The sequence below is a fragment of the Diceros bicornis genome, chromosome 4 (assembly GCF_020826845.1).
Source record: "Diceros bicornis minor isolate mBicDic1 chromosome 4, mDicBic1.mat.cur, whole genome shotgun sequence".
NCBI classification, from domain to species: Eukaryota; Metazoa; Chordata; class Mammalia; order Perissodactyla; family Rhinocerotidae; genus Diceros; species Diceros bicornis.
In genome coordinates, this window is record NC_080743.1 from 5,870,386 (window position 1) to 5,887,568 (window position 17,183).

Below are 17,183 nucleotides of genomic sequence, written 5' to 3' on the forward strand. Positions count from 1 at the left end.
ATTTAAATATTGATGGTAGATGTAAAAATGACAAGCTGACATAATACAGTTGTGGACAAGATAAGCAGTCATTTAAGAGTATTATTGTCTTATTTATTCTAGATAGTGAAATAGAAGAAGAATCTGAAGAAGATGAAGATTATATTCCATCAGAAGACTGGAAAAAGGTAGAGTTATATTTTCCCAAAACTTAGATAAATATTTAAAAAGCCAAGTATAATTATTTTTTTACTAACTAAATATATTTATGAAACTGAAGTAAGCCCATTTGTAACATTTAAATGTTTAATAGATGTTCAGGTTTCTCTTAGTATATCCAAGTGAGAAAAATATTTATCTTTTTATAAAATAAAATAATAGTATAGAAAGAATTGGATTTTGTTGACCAAGTTGGTATTCAAACCAAGATTAGAAATCCACATTTCTGCACTAGTGCTGAATTAGACGTTTGTTGCACTGTAAAAAGTATCACGTAATTTTTTTTTATATACTTGGGAAAGCAATTGTGGAGGCTTTGGTTTTTGTTGAGTAAATTTTGTTTACTAATTTGGATTATAGGTTTTTCCATCCCATGTTAATGTTGATATTTACAGCTCAGAGTATATCGTATGAAGAGATGGATTTGGGCTTCCGTATAACTATCTATATTAAATAAGTTTATTTCTAAAAATGAATCTAAAGATAATATATTGATGTAAGTTTTTAATTATAAAATTGTATAACATTGTGTAATTAATCATATAGTTAAATTGAATTAATTTTAAGCTGTTGCAAAGCAGTTGACTTATTAGGAAAATGTATCAAAATGTCATGTAGAATTGGTTAGAGCAAATCATTTAGAAATGATGTCATTCTTGTTGAGATGGATTACCCAGTTTTCCTTTTAAAAATTCCATTGAGTTTTTTTGTTGTTGTTCTTTTTCCTAGATCTGATTTTAAATTTAGTGCATAAACAGTCATTGCTTTGGAATCAAAATAGCCCAAAACATCAAATTGAGTGGCTTCCTACACTTTTAAAGTCATGATTGTTTAATTATTTAGTTAATATTTTTGAGCTTTCCCTGTGGTGATTTTGTTGTTGTTGTTGTTGTTGTTGGTTTAAAGTGTTCTGGTTTGGGATACCTGGGGCAAACTTAAAAAGGAGCTGACTTCCTTGCTGATTAAAATCAGGCAACATCATATTTAGAGTTCCTATTAGAAAGAATGAAGTATTCAGATGCACTTGGACTGGACTACCTGAGCATTCCGAGCTTCAGCTAGAATTATGTATTATTTATGGGTTTCCAAAGAGATGTTTAGGAGAGAGAGACATCAGTGTGAGTTAGAATGGTAGGGAATGTTAGCCCAGTGCAGGATGCGTTAATTAATTTGAGTGAGTGATGAGTGAATGATGGGCTTGAAGACAGAAAACAAGGATCACAGAAGTTACTACTTGTGTGACCTATTTGGGTCAATCCATTTTTTCAATCCATTTTTTTCTGATTACTGCACGGTGCAGAAATTATGATGAAAAAAGCTGGAAACCTTAGGAGTCATCTTAAACTGTTACTTTCCACCATAGTGAAGTTTATATATCTTTTCTCCAACATAAATTAATTGTTGTTGTGTCTGGAGTGTCCAGTCAAGTATTTGATTAAGCGTTGAGTTTTTTTTTTTAATGAAGGAACAGAAGCTCAGAGGAGGGAGAACATAGGAGAGGAGAAGCCTTCCTTAGTCCCTTCTCAGGAAAATTATGCAATAAAGCAGGCCAGAGTAAATCCAGATTACCTTATTTTAGTATGGTTTTATTGTAGTAAAAAATTGTTACTATTTGTAGATTCATCTTCTAAGGCTTGTAAGATAAAATTAAGTCTTTATAGAAACTGGGGTAGAGGAAACAGTTTTGAAATCAAACATGAGTTCAAGTTATAGCCCCAGAATTTAAACCAATAGTGTGTTCTTGAGGAAATTAATTTTTTTTGAGTTTAATCTCCTCACATACAATATGGGAATAACAATTTTAGCCTTGTCAAAGTTGGTGAGGACCTAATGAAAATCACATGTAAGATACTTGGTACATAATGCTCCTAAATGCCATTTCCCTTCCCTTCTCTACAGAATGAATTAGCAGGTGAAAAGAAGTGTTCTGAACTCAATAGGAAAAAGGAGGTGTCTCATCTTTATACTAGTCCAGAAGTTCTCAGCCCTGGCTTCACATTGAAATCACTTGGAGAACTTCTAAGTACTATGACCAGGGCCTTCATCTAGAGGTTCTAATTTAATTGGTCTGGAATGGATCCAGGCTGTTGATATTTTTAGAAACTCCCCAGCCAGGGTTGATACCTTGACTATCTGTTCTCTGGTAGGCATAGGTGAGTAAAGGTAAAAGAGGCACAAGAGGTGACAATAGAGCCCTCTTTTTTATAGTGAAAGACATAAAGGAAATTCCTGTAGAAGAGTTAAGGAAATTTGTCTGTGATACTCTTTATAGAAAACTGACTGGTTTTCTTATACAGGTGCAGCAATAAATTTATTATGTAGAGCACGTCTTGGAAGTTACACTAGATAAAATGAGATCCTTGTATCAGTGGGGTAATGATAACAGGAGAGAGGAACTTTTCAAATCCCAGGAGTTATTTAAACTTACTATACCATGATTTTGTATCTTTCCTGTCCAAGTCTTCATTTTGAAAATGCAGTAAATTTATTCTTGACATTTAGCCACCGGACGAAAGGTGGTCCATGTAATCTTGGTCCCTGTGTGTTATAAAATCTCATCAGTGGTGATTGCCAGTTGTCTTTCTTAACAGCCAGTTTCCCCTACTCTGTGATTTGACTGCATAGATTTGATTACCCGATTTCCTCAAGTAAAATTTAATTATGTTAAAAATGTTGCTCATTTTGTATTATTTTAATGAAAGTCAGGCACTAACCTGCTTATCCATTTGGTTTGGGGTGTCATCTGTTTGTTCTCTATGAGCTTTATACAAACCCTTTTTGTTATTTCCTTTGCCTTAAAGCTCTGGTTCTCAGACTTAAGTGTGTGTCAGAGTCACCTGGACAGCTTGTTAAAACACCAGTTGCTGAGTCCCATCCGCAGAGTTTCTGGGTCAGTAGGTCTGGGGTGGGGCCTGAGCATTTGCATCACCACTGATGCTGCTGATCCTGGGACCATAATGTAGGGCATGAGCACTCTGAAAATATCTGAATTTGACTTTGTTTCTCCGAGTGTTTGCAGTTTTCTTATTAACTGAATTATAAGAATTCATTTTTATTTCTTTCTCTCCATATTTTTGAAGTAAGGTTTGTATCCATTGTGTATATTGCATTTCATCCAATTATTATTACTAATATTTTCATCCAATCATATCCAAGCCCTTATCTATTATTAACTCATTCATCCTCACAATACTCCTCTGAGGCAGTTAATTGGTTGTATCTGTATTTTATAACAGAGAAACCAGAACAGTTTACCCAAGAAGATGGTACAGCTAGAAAATGGATATAAAATCTGTATTACTAGATCTTACTAATGTTTTATGTTGTTTTTAAAATAGGAGATTATGGTGGGCTCCATGTTTCAAGCAGAGATTCCAGTTGGCATTTGTAGATACAAAGAAAATGAAAAAGGTGGGTTATTAGTAAAATAACATAGCTGAATTCATGCTTTTGAAGTAATGAGCTGTTATTTTATGAGATAAGAACATGACAGTTTATGTTACCCCATTGATTTATGAAAGAGGACCACTACATTATTTCTGTAAGAAGAAATGTGTTTTCTCTTTTTCCAGTTTTGTCCACGGTATCTAGCAAAAAAGAAAAAAGTGAATGCTTTTTTTGGTAATAAGTGACTTAAAACATCCCAACTTTTTATTTCTTGGTGTTTTTTTTTTATGTTTTAAATACTCTGAATATACCCTTTCATTACCTGTATAATTCAGATTTTAAAAGGTTATTTTATGTCATTGGAAGCTATTGAACAGGTTTAAAAAAGAAGTTGAGTAAACAACTATATGAAAAGCTTATTTGCTTCTGAAACTTAATATTATAATAATGTTACTAAAATTGAGTACTTTGATATTTATGTATTTAAAATCATTTGGGAAAACAACTTTTATACTTAAGTTTTACATGATTTTTTTCATCATATTATCTAAAATCCTGAGGTAAGTCATAAATACTTCAAGTTCCAGTAACATAAAATACTTGAGAATTTTTTTAAAGTCTATTTTAGATTATTCACTTTGGGTGAGTTCAGAAGGAATGCTGTGTGTGTGTGTTTTTTTTGCAATTTTTTTTTTTTTTTTTTTTTGTGAGGAGATCGGCCCTGAGCTAACATCCGCCAATCTTCCTCTTTTTTTTTTTTTTTTTTTTTTTTCCGCTGAGGAAGACGGCCCTGGGCTAACATCGGTGCCCATCTTCCTCCATTTTATATGGGACACCGCCACAGCATGGCTTACCAAGCAGTGCGTCGGTGTGCGCCCGGGATCCGAACCAGCGAACCCCGGGCCGCCGCAGCGGAGCGCGCGCACTTAACCGCTTGCGCCACCCGGCCGGCCCCTGTGTGTGTGTGTTTTTAATGAGTTCGTGTGCAATGTGACATCACTCAATGCTATCACTCAATGCTAGAAATCTTTCTTCATTTCTTTTATTTCATTTTTCTTCTCCATGTCACCTTACATACACAGAGCCTTTTGAAGTTGTAGAGGTCTTTTGTTGTTTTCTTTTTTTAATCTCCTCCCTCCCCGACCCCTCCGCCCACCAAAGCCCCAGTGGATAGTTGTATGTCATAGCTGCACATCCCTCCAGTTGCTGTATGTGGGACGTGGCCCTAGCATGGCCGGAGAAGCAGTGTCAGTGCGCACCCGGGATCCGAACCCGGGCCGCCAGTAGCAGAGCGCTCACACTTAACCGCTAAGCCACGGGGCTGGCCCTTGTTGTTTGTTTTCTTCTAGCGTGCCCTCCAGAAACTTACTTTATATTCTAAGTGTGTACCTGCTTTCAGGGCAAACAGCAGATCAGAGACAGTTAAGGGAACATCACAGGCCAGTAAATTCTAGTGATAGCAAAAATGTTTTAAACACTTTGGTATCAGCTCGCGCACACTTTCAGGTTAATTCCTGCAACATATAGGAACATTAAGAGTATCAATAGGGAGTGACCTTGGTATATATTGAATTTCTGTGCGTATGTTTTGTGAATACATGATAATTGTGTGCAAAAATAAATAATCCATTGGCTTTTGTATTTATTTTTGTAATTGAATTTTAAATGTTATGCTTTACTTACATGTTATATAACGGTTAGCACGTGTTCACCATTGAGTTCTTTCTCTCCAAATGAAGAACTGAAAGTTAGACGTTTGTTCCATTTCCTTAAGTTTCTTTTAAATTTTGACTATGAAAGATAGCAGTGCCTATCTTTGAAAATTGTGTGTTTTGTAGGGGAATAGGAAAGCACCTCAGCTTATATGTGGCAAGGTAATATTATGGCGCAAGATAGTTTTAATTATCTCTTCATGTTTCATCTTTTAACATGTTCGTATTGTCAGATATCATAGTGAATAAATGATCACAATCTCTAATTTTTAATGGTTTAAGTTTTGGTTTAATGTTTTATATAATTTTAGAAAGCAGTTGTACATAATTTTTTCCAGGAAAACTGTGGTTTATGAAGCTTTCTCACTTTGAGAATTTAACGTGTTGGATTGTGTGAGGATCCGACTAGATTGAGCAGGGTGATAGTGCCTTGGAGGGTCACTGTGACATGGGGCCTTTCCTCAGCTCTGTAGATCTGGGAATTCACTTTGTCACGATACCCAGCATTCGTCTGCACTTAGTGCCCTATGCACGCAGACCAAATTCATGTGAAACTGTTATGTAAACCACACTGTTAGAAATAAAACTGTCAAAGGGATAGTCCTGATGAGTGCATTCTTTGATAATAGAGAAAATTTCGCAGGATATTTTTTATCGATTTGGTGAGAAGACACATTCAAAAGGGAGAGCATTGGGTTTGGGTGATTTTGATAAAAGCACCACAAAAGTAAGATATCCTCATGTTTTCACTGTAGGAATTATTTGACGGATTAGAATTTTTTTATTGATAAAAGGAATCATTTTGGAGAGACATTGATAAATTTTTTCTCTGACGTCTGATTTCTTTTTTACTAGCTTCATGCTGGTTATATATTCTTCATCAGTTATCGCTCCTGATTCAAGTAGTTATATAAACAAGATTTGTTAGTTACAGTCACAAGTGAGGCATGTTCCTTTGAACCTGTATCTGTTTTGGTTACAAAATCTCAACTACACATTTATTAACATTTTCTTAAATTTATCTGAATTATCATTTATACTCAACATAGTGTATTATAATCATTTGTTATTTATCTTAGTAGCCTTAATACCGAGGATGGTCTTGGTCACATAGGCCCTTAGTAAGCATTTGGTGGCTGAGTCATTAGGTGGGTGCGGAATGGTGTTAACAGGACCCATATGGAGGCAGTGAACTTGCATCAGTATCTAGGCATTGGCCTTGGACATGTTACTTAACTACTTCTTTTCCTCACCTGTAAAATAGCAATAATAGAGCATTTATTTACAGAGCCTGTGGCTGAAAGTTTACATGCGATATTTTTGTGTGTGGCACTTAGCAGCATGGTGTCTGGCACACAGTAAGTGCTCAGTGAGTGGCATTTTCAATAGATGGTTAATCTTACCCATTATATTTAGGTTCTATTATTCAAAATTTCAGAAAGCATCAGTTTATCCTCTTTTGCTTGCAAGTGACAAAAACCCAGTTCAGTTAGCTTCAGCAAAAAATAATTTATCTGATTGCTTTACTGGAAAGTTCTGGCTGATCTGGCTTCACATATAACTGGAGTCAGGGGTTTTTATGCTAGCAGGTGTCCCCTCTAGCTCTTTCCTTTATTGTCAGGCAAGCTAGGATGGCTCCTGGGAGCTCCTGGCTTACTCTTTACATGTCCTTATAGCTAGAGAACCAACAAAAAGGAGAATGTCCCCATCCGCCTTTGCTTCAGCAAAAGTCCTAGAGAGAGCCTCCGTTGACTCAGCTTGAGTCACACCCAGCCAGAAGTAATTACTGTGACCAGAGAGGAGAGTAAGTACTCTGGCTCACCCTGGCTCATTTATTTGTTCTTGAGGCTCCAGGGTATGTCGTCAGCTCTATTCAGACCGTATGGGAAGGTTTAATTCAGATGCAAAGCATCATTTTTCAAAGTGCTATGTGTGTTTTATTTTCTCCCATGTATTAAACTGAGTAAACACTGCAGCTTTGTGATAAGACAAAATAATTCGAATACTGGTAAGCATCCTATAATGCACGGGACGTCTCTTCCCCCCACCCCGAATTATCTGGCCAGAAAGTGTCAGCATTGCCAAGAGAACCCTGGACTAGGTTAATTGGGAATTAGATGAGCTACTTAGGAAAAAAAAAGTCAAGAGAAAGAAGCAAAGTGTTCCGGTCAGATTTTCATGCCTGCATTAAGTTTTAGAGTAAGTAAACAATGGCTAGGAATTAGGAAGCAGTGAATAGCAAAGGACCATGTAAATTGTTGTTTCTGATGAACATTTGACAACTTATTGATTCTTCAGTTACTTAGTGAAAAGTGAACGCATGCATTACCCCTAGTTGATGAAAATAATAACTGTTGAAGCAGGCAGTTCATGTAACCCATATATAGGAAAACCTCAGCTAGACAAAATTCATGTCACTAGTCACAGTGTGACTTTCTTTGTGGTGAGGAAGATCAGCCCTGAGCTCACATCTGTTGCCAATCCTCTCCTTTTTCCCAGGAGGATTAGCCCTGAGCTAACATCCGTGCCAGTCTTCCTCCACTTTATATGGGATGCTGCTACAGCATGGCTTGATGAGCTGTGCATTGGTCTGCGCCCAGGATCCGAACCCGTGAACCCCGGGGCCACCCAAGCGGAGAGCGCAAACTGAACCACCACGCCACTGGGCTGGCCCCCACAGGGTGACTTTTTAAGAATGGAAATTTCTGTTGTAAACCTCATTATTACACCATAATGCTGATTATGAATCAGCGTTTTCATCCTCATAATATATTGATTAGATAGAATTTTTACTTAGACATTAAAAATGGAATAACACTTTTTCTTTTTTACCAGAACTGGAGGTCAGTAAATATATATTTATTCTCTGGGAATTAATTTCCCAGATTACAGAAGCTTGTTTATGGTTTTGTGGTGGTGATTTCTCAGCTTTCTATATTAGTTCCCCCCCAACACAAACACATATTGAACTTTGTTCAAGTATTGTGACACCTCATTCTGCTTATCTGACGGGCTTAATTTGATTACTTAAAATGCCGTAAGAAACACTCCCCAGCTAACCTGTGTTAATATACTAGGTGAGGTCCTGCCTTTTGAACTCGCACTTATTTATAATCATATGTAAATTATATATTCCAGGAACACAAGGTTGGGTATATTTATGGTTGTTTTTTAAAAGTTCTATTATTTAGGCTTGGTAATTCATTTAGAATGAAATAGTTTCAGAAGATGCTGTTAGAGGTGCTGTTACTTTTCAGTGATGGTGATCTTCCAAATCCAGCATATTCATGTCACTTTATAATTATAATAAAGAGTATTTTTTCTTTCTGTTGCTTTACGGAGTTTTTTCCTTCATATGGTATTTATAGACATTATTTCTCCTCTGTATTTTAGTGTTTTATCATAGTAGTTGAGTTCTTCTGAATTCCTGATCTCTTGGCATTTAGTCATTCTACAGCAGACGTTTAATAAATATCAACTGTGTTGCCTATTTTATTTAGATCATAGTCAAAAGTCATATTTTATTTAGAGTGTAAACTTAATTGGAAAATAATTTGATCTGTTTCTGGAACCAGTAAATGCAGTGTGGTTTATTCTCTGTGGAAATGCTAATTGGTCTCACCGCATGGTCATTTTTTAGTATATTGTAATTGCATAAAACGAGTGTATTCTCAGGGATAGCCTGTCTGGCTGTCCAGTTACAAGTCTAGACGTCTCGCTTGTCATTTGATACCATCTGGTGGTGTTTGTGTACTCAGCTTAAATAAGAACATTTCTGGTTCTTGTGGCTACCTGGGACTTCCAGAATGATTCCAGAAGTATCTCTCAGGTAGTTTGTGCTTGTTTCATAGGCCCAATATGGGAGTATCCTCTAACTGGGAGTACACTGGGGACTCAGGGACCCACCCTCCATCTTCCTCTTCCTGGTCAGGGCTTCCTTGTAAGGCCTTGTCCACCCCCACCCATCACTCCAAGAAAATAAGAACTGTAGTCTGCTCCCTTTGGGGAACAGAGGCTGAGCAGAGAACAGAATCCATAGCAGTGTATCCCAGTTCACTTTATCCTGGGAGTCTTAACTGTATTTACAATTGAGACTTTCACTAGGATTGTACCAGCACGTTAGAAAAGGAATGAGGTCTACTAAGGAAAATTTCTAGATATTGTCCTTGAGCTGTACTTTAAAGAAGAGTGTCTATTTATTTTGGGAAACAGAAAGGTAAAAAAGAATGTTTTACAGTGTATGTGTGTGGTGGGCGGGGACAAGGTGATTTATATGAAAACGTTTAACATAGTGCCTGGTACACAGGAGATGCTTAATTTGCTATTAATTTTTTATTTCATAACACAAAGAACTTTGACACTAATAGTTATCCTTTGTCTCTTAAATTCAAAAAGTCTTTGTCCAGCTGGCTCCCTCCTGTTAGCATTTAAATGATTGTCTCCTATCTTTAAAAATCAACAAACAAAACCCCAAGCTTTCTTCAGGTGTACTTCTCTCCAGCTATGGCCCTGTCTCCTCCCTCACAGCAGACTTTTCAAGGGTTTTCTCAAGGGTACTTTTCATGGAAGGGTACATGCCCTTCCATGTACTCTTCAGCCCTCTCCACTATGGCTGCGGCCTCCGTCTCTGCTCAGAAATGGTTCTTGAAACACTGGTGGTGAATCCAGTGTACCTTCAGTTTTCCTCCCAGTCGTTTGACAACATTTGACGGGTCTTTACTCCTGGAAACGTTTGCTTCCCCTGGCTGCTGTGGTGCTGCACTTTTGGTATTTCTTCTGTCTTGTAGCTGTTCCTTCTTAATTTTGTCTGTGTTTTCATCTTCCTGTTATTTAAAATTCCAGAAGGCTCTCATTTTGGGTTCTCCTTTCTTTTCACTTTCTAGATTTTGATGAGGTTTAGGCTTTAATCTTATTATAATGGAAATTATGATGAAACCTGAATTGCTTTTTTAAAAAGCAGTGACTTTTGTTTTTATGAAAACGATTTATGCTCATTATAATACATTTTCAAGCACCACAGAAAAATATAAAGAAGTAAAAAAAAATTGTCCCAAACCCCACCACCACGAAATATGCCGTGTTCACATTTGGTGAGCACTCTTTTAGACATCCTTTTTCAGAAATTAAATTATAGCTAATATCCTTGGAACTTTACTTATGTCAGAATTGTTTTAAAGTACTTTAAATCCTTAGAACCCTATGTGGTAGAGTTTTTATCCCATTTCACAGATGAGGCAGAGAGAAGGAAGTAACTTGCCCAGGGTCGTACAGGTAGTAAGTGGTGGCTGTGCTGTTTAAACCAAGAGAGCTTGGAATTCGGTAAACTCAAGCTAAGTCAGACCGGATCTGAACGTGGCATAAAGTGGTACCTCCCTGTTTAATTGGCTTACATCACCATGCTATAAATATTGCCTGAGAACAAAGTCAGGCAAGTAGTAGGACCACACTTTACCTCTTGGTTCCCAACATTTTGGCGCTAAATATGAGTTATTTGTTCAGTGATATGTTTTAACATAAACTCTATCATTTTTGGCATTTTCTTTTTAACATTATATTTTACTAATTTAGTATATGAAAATGATGATCAGCTCCTCTGGGACCCTGAATACTTACCGGAAGATAAAGTGATTGTGTTTCTCAAGGATGCATCTAGAAGAACAGGTGATGAGAAAGGTGTAGAAGCAATTCCTGAAGGATCTCACATAAAAGACAATGAACAGGTACATGAATAGGGAATAACTGGTGCAGTTTTCCCAAAATAAATTAACCATATACATTTATAAATGTAAATGCTGTCACATTCAGTGTTATTCTAGCCACCAAAATTCCAATAATTCATCAGCAGGGAATCTGAGGTTATAATCAGCATGAGATACCTAGTGTTAACACACTTACTTCCAGCTATAATTCCAGCTCAAATAAACAGAAATCTTGATACTTTCATTTTGCCTGTACATATTTTTTATTAGGCTTTGAAGTTCCTTTGGATATTCCTAAGAATCTGTGGACATCGTCAGGTTGGGAATACATATCTGGGATAATGATATGCTACCACAAACCTCATAACAGTGTTATATTTTTCACCTTTTTATCAATGTTTTTCTCTTCTGACTTGTCTTAAATTATCTTAGAATAGGAACCCCAAAAAGAAAGGATTTGTGATTTTTATAAAATGATTTGTTTTTATTTCTGAATTCCTGGGATACTATGGCTGCCAAGTTATTCTACATATTTAGAGGCAGTTAATTATGAGGATTGAATTAATGTTTGTTTTTCCTTAGTGTTCCGTATGTTACGTTCAGTAGAATTTTTTGTCCTCTAGGAAGAATAAAAAACACTGGATTCTGGAAAAGCCTTTACTCTCTTAGGAAATTGTAGCCTTGAACTGTTCATAGTCCTGGTGACATATTGAAGCCTTCTGTTTTTCTAGGCATTATATGAATTGGTTAAATGCAGTTTTGACACAGAAGAAGCATTGAGAAGATTAAGATTTAATGTAAAAGCAGCTAGAGGTAAACATAAATATTAATTTTTTATTTGTTTTCATGATATAGCAGAAATTTAAAACTTAAGCTTTTCAGTTTAACTAGGTATATCCAAGTTTAATAATACTGATCTTTCTGAATTCAGTAAATATATGCTCAATAACAAATAACTTGTTATAACTTGTTAAATAACTTGTTTATAATACTTGTGTGATTAGGGAACATAATAACTTGATGTTAGGGAAAGCTTCTGCAACAAAGTGATTTTTTGTGTGTTATGAGGAAGGTCAGCCCTGAGCTAACATCCGATGCCAGTCCTTTTCTTTTTGCTGAGGAAAATTGGCCCTGGTCTAACATCCATGCCCATCTTCCTCTACTTTATATGGGACACTGCCACAGGATGGCTTGACAAGGGGTGCATTGGCCTGTGCCTGGGATCCGAACCTGTGAACCCCAGCGGCGAGAACTTAACCGCTACGCCACCGGGCTGGCCCCCGAAGTGATGTTTTTGCTGGGATGTAAATGAATTAACTAGGTGGAAAGGGGGTGAGGTGCCAGGTAGGAAATAATGCTAGGCAAAGGGAACAGCATGCAAAAGTCTGAAGTAAGAAAGAACAGAGCAGGTTTAAGGAATTGAAAGGTGGCCAGTCTAGTTGGATCACAAAGAATAAAGGAGAAAGTGGTCCAAGTTGAGGCTGGAAAGTTAGGGACCAAATCCAAAATATTATTAAATAAGGAGTTTTTGTCACTTTACCTTTTTGCAGCCATCAATAATAGAGCTCAGGAGTAAAATACTTCCCTCATTGTTACCAGAAGGTTACATTTTCATTTGCAGTTTTGTTTGTTATATGCAACATTTGGGGGGAGTATTGCTTAACAGTTTTTTCCTCCCATTTTGTCAGAGGAATTATCTGTTTGGACAGAGGAAGAGTGTAGAAATTTTGAACAAGGGCTGAAGGCCTACGGAAAGGATTTTCATTTGATTCAGGCTAATAAAGTGAGTAATGATATATGTTCTTTCTATTACAAAAAGAAATTTAACAACTCGGATTATCTTATAGCTTAATTATTTTCTAATGTTAAAGGTTCTGTAATGAATATTCTAGTATATTGATATTTAGGGAATTATTATAATAAGCATGCCTAGACTTCCTGCCATATATTTGTCAGGTGACTGTTTTCAGTGGGTGATATTGGCACCCTTTAAGAATTAGAGTCATTTACAAATATGTTCATCAACTTCCAGGTGGGATGTGTGTGTTGTATAATGTAATTATTTAAAGCTACTTGCCACAAACTTGTGACAGATTTTTTTAAGGAGGCTCCTTAAAATAATTTTGAAACTTTAAATCATTTTTAACATGACATTATTTACAATTAAAATATTTTTTACATTTGCTTAAGTCCTGAGTGATCTAAAATCAGACACTTAGTATTTAATTTGGTTTTAATTAAGGTTCAGTTTTCCAGAATATATACCTGAATAAGTCAGCTTTATTATTCATTTATTATTCATTATTATAATTTTATAATTTGACAATTTTATTTAACATGATCATTTATCATTCCATATTGATAATATCAATCATACAATGTCAATGTGTACCCAAAAGAACTTCATAATTACTTGCAGATTTATTTTTAAGTTTAATTCTCTTAAAACTGAAATCAGGTAAGATTTTTAATAGTAACTACACAATTATATAGAATAGAAAAATGTGTTGTTCCTATAGGAAATAAGAACAGGCAAAATTAAAATCTCAGAGTTTAAATGGAGGAAATTAAGTAATTTCTAGGCTTATAACTGTCACGGTTTTAATGAATATAAATGACAAGGAGCTTGGCTTTACACATTTCCTTAAAGATAGCATCTGAGTTTTGTGTGATGGCTTGTGTGGGATGTTGAAAGTATCTGGGCTTGCATGGGCTGGCTTATGTCTGAGGCTCTAAATAGTTGGTCACGACATCCTCCTTTTTTATACCTCTGGATGTGATTGGAGGTGACCACTTGATTTGTTTCAATACATGTTTAACAGGATCTGTTTTGTGTTCTATAAATAAAATAGTTGCTTACAAATGCTCTGAGTTCATTTTTCTTAATTTTGTTGTGCTTCAACTAGTTTACTCTTGATTATCTTGTTGCATTTTGGTATTTGACGTCAGACTTAACTACTGAGAAAGAAATTTTGAGTCTTAGCATTGGTGTCAGAAATGTATCTATACTCCTTAATGTTGTGTCTAAATCATCTGATAACCTCCAGTGTAGTGAATACTCTATGAAGGGAGTACATTATGCTAATGACTGGCCATGATTGTTTCATGGTTGAAAGGGACAACATTTTGGATAAGAGTTTTTTAGCATTCCTGCTTGAATTCAAACACTTTTGACCAAACCATGCTGGATTACCTATGGAGGGGACCCCTGGGATGATAAGCTGATGTAACTAGCAGCAGTAACAACCCCCTAGAAATCCCCTTTTTTAAAGAATAAGAACTTACTGGTGACTTGATACTACTAGCCAAAAATGTCTTAACGTAATATTGAAAATAAGACCTTGATTTCTCTATAAATATTTGGGATGGTGATATTTTGGTGTTAACAGCAGTCACCTGACCTGCACCTAATGCGCAAGTTGTCCTAGTGAACAAAGGGAGCACGGTGATTCTTTAAGAGGGAGAAGAGGGGTCCAGTGAAGTTGTTGACTTTGTCTTCACACCTCAAGTTGAAGTTTGGATCTTATTCATAAGTTCTGTTATGCAGGCTTATTTTATTGAGGATTTTTCTGATTTTGTTAACTTTGGCATGTCCTAAAATGTCTTTACAATTTTTGCTTTCAGTAAACTGCAGTTGATTGGTTTGTATCTGTCTAGAACTAAGATTTTAAAGGAGGCAAAAAAGAACTTGAGAAGGTGATTTTTTTTTTAAAACCCTAGAGCAACATCGCCAAAGTTATAAAGTGCAAGCAGAGGGGAAGAAAGAAAAACCCATGTTGGGTAACAGAGTAAGGATGTCATCAAGTTGACCTTAGGATCTCTGCTTCAAGATCAGATATTTATGGGTTAAAGCATATCATCTTGCATCCCAAACACTGATGCAGATACCTTTTCTCCTTTTAAACTCCCAATATTTTATTATATACATCAGCCCTACCAGCTCTCCAAGCTAAGTAGGGAAAAGGGGGGTTTTGTCAGCATCATTTGCCAATCCCATAGGTGTTGAACATTATGAAAGGGGAGCCATTCAGTTGCACAAATAGGTATAGCACAGTAAGCCACCGGAGTAACTTAGTCAACAAAGCATTAGCATTATTATAACAGCTTTTAACTCACTGGAGTATTCTCAGCCTTTCTAGAAAGTAAAATAACTGAGTCTGGATCACTGTTGGGACTAGTAAGAGAATCTTGTACATGGGAATTGAAAGGTAAACTCCATAGGTGCTCTGTAGTAAAAGTACTTGCAAACTGTTTATAGTATTATTTTAACTCAAATACCACTTCCAAACATTTTCAATAGACGAGTATTTATTTTTATAGTAAATTAAGAAGATAACCTTTTAAAAAGCATAATGCTAAATATCTGAAGACTTGCTGCCAGTGTATTATTTCTCTTAATGGGGGTTTAGAAAGGAGAGTTTTTAACACATCTGCTGCAGTGTTGTATTTTATACATAGTATTATATTATTACTTAAGGAGCAGCTAAATTTGTTTTCACACTTCAGATATTTTTCATGAAATAACTTCTTTAAGGAAGAGATGATTCTTAAAAACAGCATTGGTTTCTTACAGGTTCGAACAAGGTCAGTTGGTGAATGTGTAGCATTCTATTATATGTGGAAAAAATCTGAACGGTATGATTTCTTTGCTCAGCAAACACGATTTGGAAAAAAGAAATATAATCTTCATCCTGGTGTAACGTGAGTTTATTTTTTCTTTTGAGTCATATATTAAGCTTTTCTAAATTTTTTTGAGAAAATTGTAATTTTTAGAATCTTCCTTTTTTAATAGGATAAGAGTTTACATTGGTTTAAATTTATGCATTTATTGACATATTTTCATAGGGCATTTAGACTTTTCAATGTCTTGTAAAACACTGTAAACTACAGTTCATCTTATTTGAGATAAGTATATCAAAGCAGATGTTAGAGTGTATGTTTTCAGTAGTTTTCCTGAGAGGAAATGGCTCGGAACAGCTGTGAAAGCATGTTTTTGTTAAATTCTGTTCCATTCCGTATAAACACATACAGTTTTAATCTAATAACACTGTGAGAGCAGTGAAAATAGGAAAGAGAGACTGTATTTCCTAAAACTATATGGCCATATGCCTAATAGAGGCCCTTTAAAGAGGAAGGAAAATTAGTATTTTTTGTCCAATCTCCTTTTGATCCTGAGAATCAAAATAAGATTTGGGTATAGATGATAAAAAGGGAAAAGACATAGGGATGTAATAAATCAGGTCAAATTGCGTTTTCTTTTTTGTTACAAAGTTTCTTATAGAGGAAAGCACATGTGCGTGGTGACTTCTCTTTTCCTAGACTTCCTGAAACCTTTCCTCGAACAGAAATAACATTTAATAATTAGTAATGCAACTTTAGCTTACTCCCAGTGATACAGAGAGTATGGGTTGTTATTATATCCACTTTTTATGCAAAATGCTCTCTGTGTTTAACGCAGTCCCTGCACCTGTTCTCTCAGCCTCATTCAGTCTAGCTTGGAATGAAACACTGTCCCCACTGCCACTAGTAATGTGTTACTTAAGTACATAGAGTATTGAACTCTTTGTCTTACGTGAGTTGCTCTAAAATGCTGATGAATTGTTATAGCAGAATTAACTTTACTCTACTGTCCTTGATTATTCCCTAATGTTTATGGAATGAAAAAAAGTTGTGACTGCATTTGGTCCCTGTGCACCAGTGAAGTTCTGGAGACTGGCCAGACAGCTGCCTTGGAAAGATGTGCTGACATGCTTATTTGAGCTTTGCAAACCCGGATCCTAGGCTGGACTCTTTCTTGGTCATGTTCATTTACAGGTGTCTCTGCTAGTCACTTCCCTGGAGGATCAAACACTCTAAAATCCACAGCAAAGCTATCTAAAAGGAAATAAATGGATATGACTGCCCCTGGAAATCATGGGACATTGACCTCATCCCCCTTTATTCAAAGCTCATCATGGCTAGAGTGGAATTTCATATATGACAGTATTCCATATTTTATCTAATTGCTTAAGCACGTTATCAATTTATAGTTAAATTGTTTTTCTGGATTATTTATTGGTAATGTTGAGGCATAATGATGTAGAACTAGATATAGCTACATAGTCTTCAGAGTGTATCTTAAAATAGTCATAATTTTCAAGCTATTCTGTAGGGAAAAGCAATAGTAACATCTTTCATTTCTTTCACC

General features: G+C 35.9%; 1 protein-coding gene across 6 annotated transcripts in view; it reads left to right on the forward strand.

Moving 5' to 3' along the window:
• The window catches only part of MIER1 (MIER1 transcriptional regulator), a 57,040-nt gene that overhangs the window by 32,527 nt on the left and 7,330 nt on the right, over positions 1–17,183 (forward strand). For all 6 annotated transcript variants that reach the window (XM_058538249.1, XM_058538254.1, XM_058538250.1 and 3 more), the window contains 6 exons: positions 103–167; positions 3,537–3,609; positions 10,866–11,017; positions 11,728–11,809; positions 12,685–12,779; positions 15,570–15,697. In XM_058538249.1, coding sequence (XP_058394232.1) covers positions 103–167; positions 3,537–3,609; positions 10,866–11,017; positions 11,728–11,809; positions 12,685–12,779; positions 15,570–15,697 — 595 coding nt within the window. The remainder of the gene's footprint in view (positions 1–102; positions 168–3,536; positions 3,610–10,865; positions 11,018–11,727; positions 11,810–12,684; positions 12,780–15,569; positions 15,698–17,183) is intronic.